This window comes from Equus przewalskii, chromosome X (assembly GCF_037783145.1).
Source record: "Equus przewalskii isolate Varuska chromosome X, EquPr2, whole genome shotgun sequence".
Classification (NCBI taxonomy): Eukaryota; Metazoa; Chordata; class Mammalia; order Perissodactyla; family Equidae; genus Equus; species Equus przewalskii.
In genome coordinates this window covers 42084445-42098606 of record NC_091863.1, presented here as the reverse complement: position 1 = coordinate 42098606, position 14162 = coordinate 42084445, and the positions used below count along the sequence as shown (strand labels likewise).

At 37.9% G+C, this 14162-nt stretch overlaps 1 protein-coding gene across 9 annotated transcripts in view; it reads right to left on the bottom strand.

Annotated features, from left to right (window-relative positions):
* Positions 1–12889, bottom strand: part of MAGED1 (MAGE family member D1) — a 58466-nt gene extending 45577 nt beyond the window's left edge. For 2 of the 9 annotated variants that reach the window (XM_070605337.1, XM_070605332.1), the window contains exons 1-2: positions 12613–12673; positions 6129–6193 (exon numbers count right to left, since the gene is read on the bottom strand). Coding sequence is in view for 2 of the 9 variants with exons in the window: in XM_070605327.1 (XP_070461428.1) it covers positions 6129–6156 (28 nt within the window). In the remaining 7 variants the exon portion in view is untranslated. Of the gene's footprint in view, positions 1–3887; positions 4007–6128; positions 6194–12612 lie in introns of those variants that run through there. The other 7 variants (XM_070605327.1, XM_070605328.1, XM_070605333.1 and 4 more) reach the window with 7 other exon arrangements.
* Between the last annotated feature and the right edge of the window lie 1273 nt (positions 12890–14162).

The following is a 14162-nucleotide window of genomic DNA, read 5'->3' as shown; positions in this document are numbered from 1 at the left end:
TGCCTTCCAGGAAGCCTTCCCTAAGCCCCTAGGATGGATTAGAGATACCCTCCTCCATGTTTCTACTGACAACACCACAGCCTGGTCTCTCCTTCATCATAGTGCTCCCTGTTGCAATGTCTGTGTCTATCTCAGCCACCACATTCAGTAGAAAATACACTTAATTCAACTATATGTCCTCATTATGCAGCAAGTAGTTTAGATCACTACATTTTTACTTATTTAATTGATTAATTAATGGTTTACCTAACTTTTCTAAGGCTTCCAATCAATCCATCTTCCCTACTGGTGTCCTAGGATTTCTGACATTCTTAGACTGTGTACTTTTTCCTCTCTCACCTTCTATGACTTCCCCTTTTGTTCACTCACATTTCTTGCCTGCCAGAGCCCTGGGAAAATATTTTCCTACTAACCAAGAAGACAAATAGAGAGAATGAAAAGTAGAAAGCCACGCCCATTTCCCCCTTGAATCTATGAGTTCACTGTTCTCCTTCCCACCTGAGATCTTTCCTTTGTGACCTCTAGAATCCCCTCCTTGAAAAATAAGGTTATCCACCCGCTTCAGTGATTTATAGAATACCCCCTTCACCTCCTAGCCATAACAACGTAGTTCTTTCCTAAGCCTGCTGATTTCCCCACACCCCTGGTCCTAAAATTCCCAACTGGCAAACCACGGCACCCAGGTATCTGCACCTCTGTGTAACATACTATTAAAGCAATATCTGTCAGATGGACATTCTCAGGGGGGTTTCCACATGATATAGAACAGAGTACAACATGCTGTAAAAGGTAACAGGCTTAGTGTATTGTCCAATTGGTAATAAACAAAGATGACATGTTTTCTAGAATAACTTTGCCTTGTGAGTATGTAAGGGACTGCAGTCAGGGCATTAAACACCTTGACACTAAAAATGAAAGGATATCAAGTGAAGAGCCACAATAAATATGCCACTGTTTTCAATGGCATATTTTCAAAATTAAATTCTCAACATGCATAGAGAAAGCAAAAATAATAACAATAGTAAAAACTAAAGAAAGAGTGAACTAAAACATGAAATAAACATCTCCTAATTGTAAGTAATATTAGTGAAATAACTAAAAAATATAGGCAGGTCCATGAAGTACATTAAATACTAATTTCAGTTAAAGTTTAGAATTACTTATTATTTCATAATTAGTATTAAAATTTCAAAAATCAATAACACAGATGTATAATATTTCACATCTTCCTATAGAACATTTTGTCAATTTTCTGAAAGTTGATAAACTCATACTTTTTTTTTTTTTTTTTTTTTGGTGAGGAAGATTGGCCTTGACCTAACATCTTTTGCCAATCTTCCTCTTTTTTGGCTTGAGGAAGACTGCCCCCAAGCTAACATCCATGCCAATCTTCCTCCACTTCATATGTGAGACACCACCACAGCATGGCTTGATGAGTGCTGTGTAGGTCCAAACCCACAAACCCTGCACCACTGAGGCTGAGCACATGAATTTAACCACTATGCCACTGGGCCAGCCTCCACATATAGTTTTTAATTGCTACAAATGTACTTCTACAAAATTCAGGTAATTAATAGTGTGCCATAAACAAGCAAACATAAGAGCAGACTCTAGGAGGCAATCCAGATGCTAACGCAGCTATCCTCACTTCTAGCTGGCCACAGAAATAAACCAATCAAGGTTCTCAGTCTTTGAGACGCTCAGAAAGAAATAAACAAGCCAGGGCCCTCACTAGCAAAAGACTCCCTAAGGGATAGCTTCTGGGAAAGAAATGAACAAGCCAGCTCTCTCCTTGGAGTTGGCTAAAGACAGTTGTTCAATGACTCTCCAAAGACACAGGGTCATCTAAGCCACTATCCTAGTCTTCATACTCTGCCGTCCACAGATGCTGGGTCTAGTCCTTGATGCTTGAGTCTCAGGAAGAGATAACTGAGTCAGAGCCCATCTACAGAACCCCTGGCTAATTGGTAAGATCAACTGGCCCTTCCAAGAAAGAGGAGCATTTTAGGATGCTAATCCAGCATCCCTCATTTTCAAATGGCCTCAGAGGCTGGACAACCACACTCAATTCTGGGGCCCAATTCTTGGGCCTTGAGATTATGGGAAAGATAAGACGAAACTAAAGCTCTCCTATGAAAGCCCCTTAAAGTGGCAAAGGGAAATTGTTGCAGGAGAAATGTAAAACAGTAACCAAATCCTTCATATCCACAGCAAATCACAGGTCCTGGCTACCCCAGAAAACTCCAAGCCATAGTTTTCTGACCTCAAGACTGTAGGCAAGAAAGAACCAAGGCATGAATCCTCATGCACTTTTAGTGGTAGTTAAAATTGGTGCAATTCTTTTGGAGATCAATTTTCCATTATCTAGTAAAGTTGAAGATATGCATTAACTATTACCAAGTAATCCCTCTCCCAGATATCTGTATTAGAGAAACTCATAAACATGTGCAACACGAGACATGTACTTTAGCAGCACTGTTCACAATAGCCAAAAACTGAAAGCAATCCAAATGTTATAAACAGAATGTATAAATAGGTGTATATGTGCCCATGTGTCAGTATACACAGGCAAAGAAGTAATACCATAAAAGCCAAGTCAGGATAAATGGTTACCTTTGGCAGAGAGATAAGGGTAAAACTACCGGCTTCTGGATAACTTGCAATGTTCTATTTTTGGCCCTGGAAGGTTCTTTTATGGGTGTTCACTTTACAATTACTCATTTTAGTGTACATTTGCATTTTATGCAACTTTGGTATTTTTGTTATAACACACAATTTTAAAAATATTTTTAAAAAAAGAACTCCCTTAAAGCACTCCCAAAGAACATGTGTTCTCAACCTTTCTGAAATAAGAGATGATGTAATGTAGAAAGTATCCACTTCTTTCTGTAAAAGCTATAGGGACTGGCTATCCACATTCACTTGCAATAGGATTCTTGGAAAGGGATGTGTGGGCAAGCCAGGGTCCTACCAGCAGTACCATTTCCATTCAAGTTGCTAAGGGCAGTTGTCAAAATCCCTCCAAGTACAGGAATCAATATAGAATGCTATCTTAGCTCCCCCTACATTAAAGATTTTCACGTCTCTGGTTATTGGCAAAAGAAAAAAAAAAGCCTGTGAAGCAAACACAAAGTTAGAACGAAACTAGGGCCATCCAGGACATCTGCTGCAAAGCCGGGTAAGGGCAATCATTCGTGCTGACAATTGTTGGCCATCCTCTAAATCTTCCTCCCTGCTGTAATCATCCAGAACTACTTTTCTTCTGAATTCATAAGCTCCAATATCCTACCCTGACCACAATTTCTTGTCCGCCATTCGACCTTTTTAACATCTACTGCGAGCTTTGAAATCTCCATACAACTTCCCCTGCATCCACCCACATATTTGCACAGCTTCTCTTTCTCTGGTTTCATAGAATCCTCCTGAGAATACACATTCCCTGATGAGACTATATCCCATGGTCTATAACCTGAACAAATCTCAACAGTTACCTCAACAATCCACTTAGCCCCTCAAACTTTCCACCACCCACAGTCATCACTACCGTATTCACAAGTCTAAAACCAAACCCAATGTCTGCCTTCCTTGCTCCCATTTCTTGGCACCTGAGCACACTTGAAAAAAAGAGAAACTAAAATCACTTTATTTCCAACTCAGATAGGTGTTTATTACTGCCCATCAATTTTCTCTCATTTTCTAAAGAAGGATGCAACCCTCCTCCTTTCCTCTGGACCCTGGCCATTCCCTCTCACACTCCAGAATGCCCTTACTACGTTATTCACAGAGAATATAGGGGCACCAAGAAAGAAACTCCTTCAATCTCTTGCCTCTCCAAAACCTCAAAAACATGCCTTTCTGACCTTCAACTCTGATGTCAGAAGTGATACCTTTTCTCTTGTTCATGGTCAGTCCTTCCACATGTTCTCTACACCACATTTTTTCCACATATTGCTTCTCCAGTTATCCCTTTCTCTCCTATATCTTCAACCTCTGTTTTTATCAGCTCCTCCCCTGTAAAACACATAAACTTTTCAAATCTTTCATCCTGAAAATATACATGTACCACTTGTTATCGATTCTACTTTTCACAGACAAGCCCCTTAACATGATAGCCTACACTCATTTCATCAACACTTTCACCAATGACATTATTGGCCCCCTGCACTTTAAAATTCACCAACACTGATCCATACACACTCACTGCCCTGGTTTCCCCTAAATCCCTAATCTACCCGCACCCTCTCAGTCCACATCTTATATAATCATGTAGAGAAATTTCATACTTTATATTAAACAAAGTTTAAGACAGTAGTTTCAAAAGACAAATGCAATAGATGTTCATTAGTATACAACAGTGCCTGGCACAGAGAAACACATAAAAGGAGATATGCGTCTTCAATCATCATTACACCCTCCCAGAGATAACCGTTACAGCTACATTCTAACCTCTGGAAGAAGCTAAGCAATTGTCGTACTCTTGCTCATACTCAAATCATAATAGGAAGCGGAATTCTCAGATTATTCAAGAATATACAGCTAGGCATCAGTGCCAACTGGTGGAGCTTTGAAAAGGAAGATCACAATAAGCAAAAGTTTTAGTGTGGCCTGTTAAAGAAAAAATTATTCTAACACTTATTAAAATGGTAAGAAAGACTATATTAAGGACTATTGTGACAGGTGTCAAGACTACTGCAATAGAGGAGAGAGACTGGACTCAACTCTGAATACAGTAAAGACAGCTAGGGATCTACAGCCAAGAGCAGATTTGGGAGGAGAGTTATGGATAGAAAATTACTAAAAGGAGACATCAAGGATAGGGGGATTCTTGCTAAACCGACTTAGGATTTTTATTGAAGGCAAGGGTGATCAGATATCAAAGGTGGGGGGATTCTTGCTAAATTGACTTAGCAGGAGTCTTTCTAAAACTGTGCTGTGCGAGCCAAAGACAATGCCCAAGGACACGGTCTAGTTGAAAAGAGGACTCAGAGGAGAATGACTAAAGTTTGGTCAAGGAAAGAGTCTTTGTTAGCCCTTTCTGGCTCTTCAGCTTTCCTTGGAGAATGTTTCTCCACTGAAATATTCTCTATTTTAGACCTGTGGCAATGAGACGACCCCTGGGCATATATGCACATATAGAATTATAGACATGCAACACTATGTACATGTGTATGTACAGAATCTATTTTGTATATATATAATATATATTATACAGTCATGTGTCGCTTAACGATGGGTATACATTCTGAGAAATGTGATGTTAGGCAATTGCATTGTTGTGCGAACATCACAGTGTACTTACACAAACCTAGATGGTATAGCCTACTATACACGTAGGCTATATGGTACTAATCTTATGGGACCACCGTTGTATATGCAGTCTGCTGCTGACTGAAACGTCATTATCTGGTGCATGACTATTATTATATATATGTATATGTGTGTGTGTATATACACACACACACATATCTATATATATAAAATGTTATCTTACACTGTACCCTATATGTGTGTGGTGTATATGAGAGAGTTGTGTGTGTGTGCACATATATATAAAATAGATTAGAACATATGTAAATATATATGTATATATATGCGTGCACACACACACATATAACTCTCCAATACATACCTCTCCTGGATAGCTACACTTCTCTCCTTACTGGTCTCCTACTGCCCCACTCCCATCCAGTCACCCAGTACATCACAGAAGGGATTATGTATCTTATTTGCTTAAGACAATTACATTACTTCTCCCTCAGAGCCTGAAAGTGAAATTCCAGTTCTCTGACCTGACCTTTGGGGCTCTCAACATCCTGGCCCCTATCCACATCTCCAGTTTCGTCTCTCCTCCCCTACATAAAACTTCTATTTCAGTTTTAACTAACTACATATATGCTTTTCCTTGAGTGCATCAAGATCCCCCCACCTCTTCCAGTTTCCTCTGACTGAAACACCCTTCATAGCTCCTCTACTTTCATACCTCCTCTGCTCATCCAATATCAAGCATTCTCTCTCCTTTCCAAAGCATTTTCAGATGCCGCCTCTGTGCTCCCACAGCCTGTCACCCCCACTTGCCTATGCCCACCATAGTACTGATCATACTCTTTAGACATTGCCTATTTACTCACTCATATTCCCACCATCATGAATCTTCATCAAGAACAGGAACCAGTCAGGTTTACCTTCACATCTCCTGTACCCAGAATAAGACCAGATACATGGTAGTTAAGAATTCTATAAATTTTTGCTGAATGAATGACTACATAAACAAATGAAAGCCATGCTTAGCCAATTTTCAGTGGAATGCTGCTGGAGTCATTCAAACGTATTCAAAATAATGAGGAAAAGGGCACAACAAAAAACAGGTAGTATGACTAAAAAAGTAATAATAATGCCCTGAGCACTCACATCTTGGTTTCTAAGTACCACTCCCTACTAAAATGATACATGATTGCTCGCAAAATGATTGATTCCAGGGCTGACGCAGGAAGCGTACATGAAGAACCTGAAATATCTCGTGTCAGAAAGCAAGGAAGCCAAGATCTAATGAGACCATGTGAAGAGGATACAGGAGCCAAACAGGAAGGGTTCCTAATTTCTAAGATGACACAGTTTGAGTATCAAAAAAAAAGGATCAAAAAAGATACATATAGAATACATAAAAACCCATGAATTCCTAAAAATACCTGACTTTCTCTTTGTGAAATGTATTTCAGGATAAAAAAAGTAGCTGATAAGGTAAAGCTCTTCTTTATAAAATAATTCCAGTTAATAAATGCAGAAGGTGATAGAAATAGACCACAATCTGTCAACTAGTATTGAAATAATGAATTTAGACAATTATCTTCAACGGCTGCTAAAAGCAACAGGAAGAAGACAGGCAGGAGACACTACAATGGAAGGAGCAGGTTGCCAACATCTGAAAACACAAATCAGTCCTAGCATCAGCCAGAAAGATATCAGACATGATGAAATGCAAGAGAAAGTGCCTATCGCTGCCTGGAATGATTCTTTCTCTTAAAAAACAACTGAAACTGAATCTACTCAAGCCCCAAGCTGTAAATATCAGTGAATAGGAAACATGGGAATAGGAAAACAAAATAAATGCCACCTCAAAGAAGCAGTCATCCAAATCCATTTGTCAATAAGACAAATGACTTAGTTTCTCTAATAAATCAATAGTCTTTAAAATGGGGGGGGCAAAAGAGGGTTTTATAGGAAAAGAGACAAGAGAAAAATACATAGTGGTAATAAACTGCCCTTGTTTGGCTATAGATTTAACAAAGCTACTGTAAAAAGATATCTTTAAGACAATGATGGAAATCTGAATATGGACTGAGTATTAGATGGCACAAGGAATTATTGTTAATCTTAAGATATATATTGTCCAGTTTGGAAAGGGGCAGTTGGAGCCCTATATTGTTAATCTTATTAAGAATAATGGCTTAGTGGTTACTTAATATAATGCACTTACGAGTTAGGGATGCATAATGAGTTATTTACCTGTGTAATGACAATGTCTGGGATTGCCTTAAAATACCTCAGTGAAAAAAGTGGGTGAGGAGAAAAGATCAAGCAAAACTGGCAAAATGGTATTAATTGTGGAAGCTAGGGAATGGATACGTGCATGTTTATTTTACTATTTTCTACTTTAAATACATTTGAAAATTTTCAGTAATAGAAGAAAAGACAGAAGCCAGTGTGAAGGGGCTCCAACTGACCCCTTCCAAACTGGAAAGTTTGAGCAACAGAAGAAATAATGACTGCAATGAATTGAAAAGTACTAAATATATAAATATCCATCAGTTCAACAAAATAGAGAAAGTGACAACAATAAAATCTCAATAAATATACAAATAAATTAATCTCGGTTTGAAGATGGTTTTAAATAGCAGCTATACAAGGCTTGTGGGGGGAAAAAAGAAATTTGAAAATGAATTAGGTATTAGATGATATTAGGGAATTATTGTGAATTTTTCTTGGTAAGTAATGGTAATTAAATTATTAACAAAATGTTCCTAACATTAGATGAATGTTGAGATATTTAGGGGTGAAATGTCGTGATATGTGCTCCTCAAATTGATCTATTAAGTGGTATCTCAATTAAAATGCCAAGAAGAATTTTTGTGGAAATTGACAAGCTGATTCTAAAACATACATAGAAATTCAAAAGACCAAGAATAACCAAGGCATTATTGAAGGAAAAGAACAAAACTGTAGGACTTAATGACCATATATAAGATATATTATAAAGTTACATTAATTATGACAGTGATACTCATACAAAGAGAGAAAAATAAACCAAAGTGAACAGAATCCAGAAACAAATCTGTATATATAACCTAATCATTTGATTTATAAAAAAGATGACACCATAGAAGAGAAAGAACAATCTTATCAATAAGTGGTATTGGGTTGACTGGATGTCCATTTTGACCAAAAGAACATAGCCCTCTACCTATATCCATAACTCATACTGGCAACATACACAAAAATCAATTACAAATGAACTGTAAATATAAATGAGATTTTAAACAAAAACATAACATAAAAACTATCTTCATGACCTTGAGAAAGGTAAAGATTTTTTAACTAGGACAAACAAGGAGTAGCCACAAAGGGGAAAAGTCACGAATTGAGCAATATTAAAATTGAAATATTCAGTTCATCGAAAGACACTATTAAGAGATCAAACTCTAACTGAGATTTGCAATAAATATACCTAACAAACTATTTACATTCTTATTATACAGAAAACTCTCCTACAAATCAATAAGAAAAAGTTAGTCCGAGAGAAAAAGTGGTCAAAAGACTTAACAGGTACCTCATAAAAAGATATCCAGGCCAACAAACATATGGAAAGATGCACATATATCATCAGAGATAGGCAAATTAAAACCACAATCAGATACCATTCATAACCACTAGAATGCTTACTTTTTTTTTTTCTTAAAAAGAAAAGACAATGACAAGTGTTGGCAATATTCTCGAGCAATTGGAACTCTCAAAAATTTTTACTGGGAGTTCTTTAGTACAACCACTCTAGGAAACTGGCTGGCGGTATCTCCTAAAGCTAGTCATATACATAACCTATGATTCAGCAATTCTACTCTCAGGTATATGCTCAACAGAAACGTGTGCATATATCACCAAAAGAGATGTACTAGAATGTTCACAGTACTATTTACATGCCAAAAAATGGAAACAAGAAAAATGCCTCTTTCTTGTGATATATTCACATAATGGAATACATAGCAATGAGAATGAAGGAATTATCACAACATCTAAACAAAATCTTAAGCCAAAGAAGTCAGACTCCAAAAAATACATACTATTCTACTGTATTTTTACAAAGCCCAAAAACAGGCAAAATGATAGCAGTAATAGAAGCAGGATCGTGATTAATTTGGAGTCGAGCTGTGACTGGTAGGGGATACATTCAAGGGCTCTCAGGCGCTGATCATGTTGTTTCTTAACCTCATTGCTGGTTTACAGAGGTGTGTTTACAGAGTGAAAATGCTTTGAGGTGTACACTTATGTGCCCCTTTCTGCATGTATATAAGTTTACTTAAAAACAATGCCTGCAAATCTAAAATGGTTCAGCCAAAATATAGATCAAAAAGTAGATAAAAAATCATACCTCAATAAAAAAAAAATGGATGGCTGGATAGACAGACAGTGAGCAAGTGAGTCAACAAGTGAGCTAGTATGGCAAAAGTTAACCACTGTTGAAGCTAGGTTCAGAGTATAAAAGCATTCATTGTAACTCTACTTTAAATTTATACTTGTTTAGGGCTGGCCCGGTGGCGCAGTGGTTAAGTTCACACGTTCCGCTTCTCAGCAGCCCGGGGTTCGCCAGTTTGGGTCCCGGGTGTGGACATGGCACCGCTCAGAAAGCCATGCTGTGGTAGGCGTCCCACGTATAAAATAGAGGAAGACAGGCACAGACGTTAGCTCAGGGCCAGTCTTCCTCAGCAAAAAGAGGAAGATTGGCAGTAGTTAGCTCAAGGCTAATCCTCCTCAAAATAAATAAATAAATAAAATAAATTTATACTTGTTTAAATTTTTTATTAAAAAATGTTCAAGTAAAAAGAGTCATCATGCCTCTCAGCTCTTAATATTTATAACTAGGAAGTAATTCAAGCACCTGATATAATCTGACTTGTGAAAGGAAACTTTAAAAAATGAAATTTCTATACCCAGATTATGTCTTATAAAATAATAAAATAAAATATTCTGTATATTTTCTATTTATCATTAGTAAACAGAGAGAAACAGACAGGCAAACAGAAAGAAAGAGAGAACCACGCCACGGCTGAGTGCCTGACAGACTTTAATTCCATGAACTCCACCACCATTTAGCAAGTTACTATCCACTTCTGAGCCTTGGTTTTATCATCAGTAAGATGACCTTAGAGGGTAGTTTTTAACATTAGGGGGCAAACTATATTTAAAAGCTTATCTGTTACAGACAAGCACTGAATTCATTTCAATTTACCATACCAAATATTTACAGGCAACATATTATGAACACGCAGTGATAAGAGCAGTGAGAGAGGTAAGCAAATATGCTGTAGGATAACACACAATGCAACACAAACAGACTGAGGAAGAGCTGAAGATGGAGATCGAGATATGTCTTCCTATAGAGGCTGGCAGCTGACAATTCACCTAAATGGTAGCAAGAAGCTAGTCAGGAAGAAGAGATATAGGAAATTTATGTGGATGGATTAGACTGAGTAAGCAGAGTGCTGCATTAATACTATGAAGAAAAGTGACTGGGGGGGGGCAGTGTGGGAGGGTGTAGAAAGCAGAGTGAACAAAAAATGCAGAGAGTGACATGGATTATCCTGTTTTCCCACTAATATCTGTAGTTTGTGCCCTCACTTCCTTTAGGTTTCTGCTCAAATGTCACCTTACCAGGGAGGCCTTGTTGATCATCCTTTCTAAAATAGTACAACCCCTCCCCATCACCACCTTACTATAAATGTATTATATATACATTTATTGTCTGTCTCTCTAGTTCAAAAGACTTTGCTTTTGTTTTTATCTTCCACTGTTGTATCCTCAGTGCTTAGAACACTGGCACATAAAAGTTATTCAATAAAAAATTCTTTAATAATTGGATGGATGGATGCACAGTGAGTTGAAGCCAGGATGATGATGTTTAAATGCTGTGTAATTATGATTTGAATAGAGAATAAAGAGACATCAGCAATACCCTTCGAAAAAGTTCCTAAGTGTTTTGGTGTTATGAAATCTGCCTCATTGTTTATTCTAAAACAACTGAAAATTAAACCAGGCCTAGAAAAAAGAATCACCTCTTATTTGGGCAAGCATAACACACTAGTTACAGGAGAAGGAGGGAATAAATTGTTTGTTCAAGGAGATCCTTGGTTAAATTTTTCTTTAGAGCCTGAAAAACCCTCACCCTTATTATCAATTTAATGATTATTTTCCCTCACTTGGGTAAAGAATTGAAATAATAAATTGTGATTATAAACTAATATTCTCATAAGATAAATTACACATGACAAATGGAACAGAAAAACATATTTCACATTGCAAAAAACAGGATAAAAAAGACAAAGTTTACATTACACCAAACAGGTAATACTTGAGAAGCTACTAGGAAAAATCTTTGTCTGAAAAATCTGCCAGCTTGCCGTTCCGTGTTACCAGAGATCAAAAAAAGATTTGCATAATAAATCCAACTCGAATGAAATAAGAAATTTGTGATTGGATGTCCTATCTGTCAAGCATTTCTGCTCTATGAGAAGTTCTAAAGGGGATTAGCAAGGTTCCACCCTGTAAAGCTGACACCAGGTTACAAGCAAAACCCATTATGTTTGCTCCTCTAAAAATGTCAAGATTCAGTTCTATGCCAATATTTTTTAATGTCATGAGTAGAGGACTGAAACCAGTGCAATATCTGATGTGTAATTTTGTTTAGAGTAAAAAAATAAAATAAAAGTACATAATAATTTGAACGAGTCCCTATGTCTCTTAGGGCCCTAAAATTTCTGCTTTTTTGCGTATTTTTAAAAAGAACAAAAACAGCCTTGGCCTTGAAATTGAAGTCACACCCGATTTTGGAAAGTATCTAATTCACTGGGCTCTGCAGGACGGGGACAGGAGCGATCAGAAGCCTTCAGGGGGAGTAAAATACTGAGGTTTGAAGGGAACAGAAGGAAGAATGTGGGTTCAGAGTGTGGGAAGGGAGTTGCGAAAGTTCTGAGGCTACAAGGGGGCGGGGTGAAGGATGGGAGTAGAGGTAGGAAGGAAATCTGTGGTAGAGGGAATGATTCAGGCTCAGAAAGATCATGAAGAGGATCGGGGATAATGAGGAGAGTTGAACGACCAAAGATAAAAGGACCACAAGAGTCAGAAGGGGGAGGGGATGACGGCCTGCCATCTCCGGAGGAGTAGGAGGGCGGAAAGCACAAGCATCAGTGAGACTACCGGAACCACAAGCATCAGAAACATCCTTCATACTATGTACTCTAGGGATGAATTCTTCTTTCCACTCCACGTTAGAGCAAAGAGGAAAGCTTCCCTGGAGTGTTTCGGCGTTCACTTGCGAGAATTACCAGTCCCTTTCTTTACACTCACCTTGATGAAACAGACGGCAACACGACGACGGCGTGACCGGAAGTGCTATCGTCTTTTGTTTGGCAGAAGGTTAAGCTTCTGCGCCACACAATCCCGCCCGCTCAACTTCCCTCCAGGCAACTTCCTGTGCCTCTCTAGCAAGCTCTTGCAATCCTTTAACTCGCTGGCTCTCTCGCCAGATCAGAACCCGGATAGTGATGTAAACTAGGCTAGGAGAGGGAATCGGTGACTTTTTCCAAATCCTAGCTCTAGTCTTCCCAGGAACTGCAGCGTCTCTGACAAACCCAATGTATTCAATTTGTCACCTCGCCTTGTTGATTCAGCCTTTGAAATACCTCCCTTACCCTTAGTCCCTTAACTTTTGGATGTCAATAGTCACATGTTTACTATACTGGTTTACTGTTTTCTAGCTCACCATTTTGAAAAAAAGTTCATTTTTATTAGTGGCATACTTCGATTTCAGGATTTAAAAATCTTAAATCTAAATCATTTTTGTATTACGATGGTATCCAAAGAGTTACACATCCTATTCAAGTTTCCAAATAAATTAAGGTGAACTCATTTAGAAAGCATTCTTGTGTACTTATATACTCCCTGAGGAAATGACAACTGACAAAAACTTTCAATAATAAGAATAATCTTTACTCTGGTTAAAAGTTCAATATTGAATTACCTATTGCCACTATCTCCAGAAAGTTCTTCTGGGCCCGAAATCTATACCTCAGTTATCCTCTTTTGTGGTTATTTTCAGTCAATCCACAAGTATATACTGAGCACCTATCATGTGCCAAACACTATGCTACACAGAAGGGCATTGCACCAGGAGCCTACAGGGGGTAAAAGTGACATTTAAACATGTAAAAGTCCAGCATAAAATACGTGATTATCAATGTTTGTTCAATGAATAAATGACCAAAATGTGGTCAACGTAATGATGGGAGCCAGCACAAGGTCCTTACATTGCTGGTATTTTTATACTTAATTTCAACATTTTGACTCATATTTTGTCATTCAACCAACAGATGTTGAACAACCCACTCAGTGTAAAGTTCTGTTCCTGATATTTCCCGTATAAAGAAGAATAAGACATAGTCCTGGATTTCAAGACCCTCCAACCAGTGGGGGAAAAGAACGCATAAACAACTAGCAGCACTATAATGTGACAATAATAATCAGTAAAGAGGAGACAGCGTAGGAACTATGGCTATCACATTGATGGGTGAATACTAAAAACCTAAAATAGACCTTATCTCCTAGAGGATGCTCAATACAGACTTGTTTAATGTTGAATAAATGATTAAATGGATGAATGAAAGGGAAGGATGGCAGTGGAGTTGAAGTATAATGTGAAAAGAGCAGTGGTGAGAGATGAGGCTGGATGTAAGAAGAGGCCAGAGAAGAAAGGATCTTACATGTCATGTTATGGAGTCTAGGCTTAATTATGAGGAAAACAGGAAGTCAAAGAAGAATTTTAAGGAAGAAAGTATATAGTAATATTTCAAACCAGAATATAGAAAATGGGTTGTACTGGTGCAATCTGGAGGCAGAGA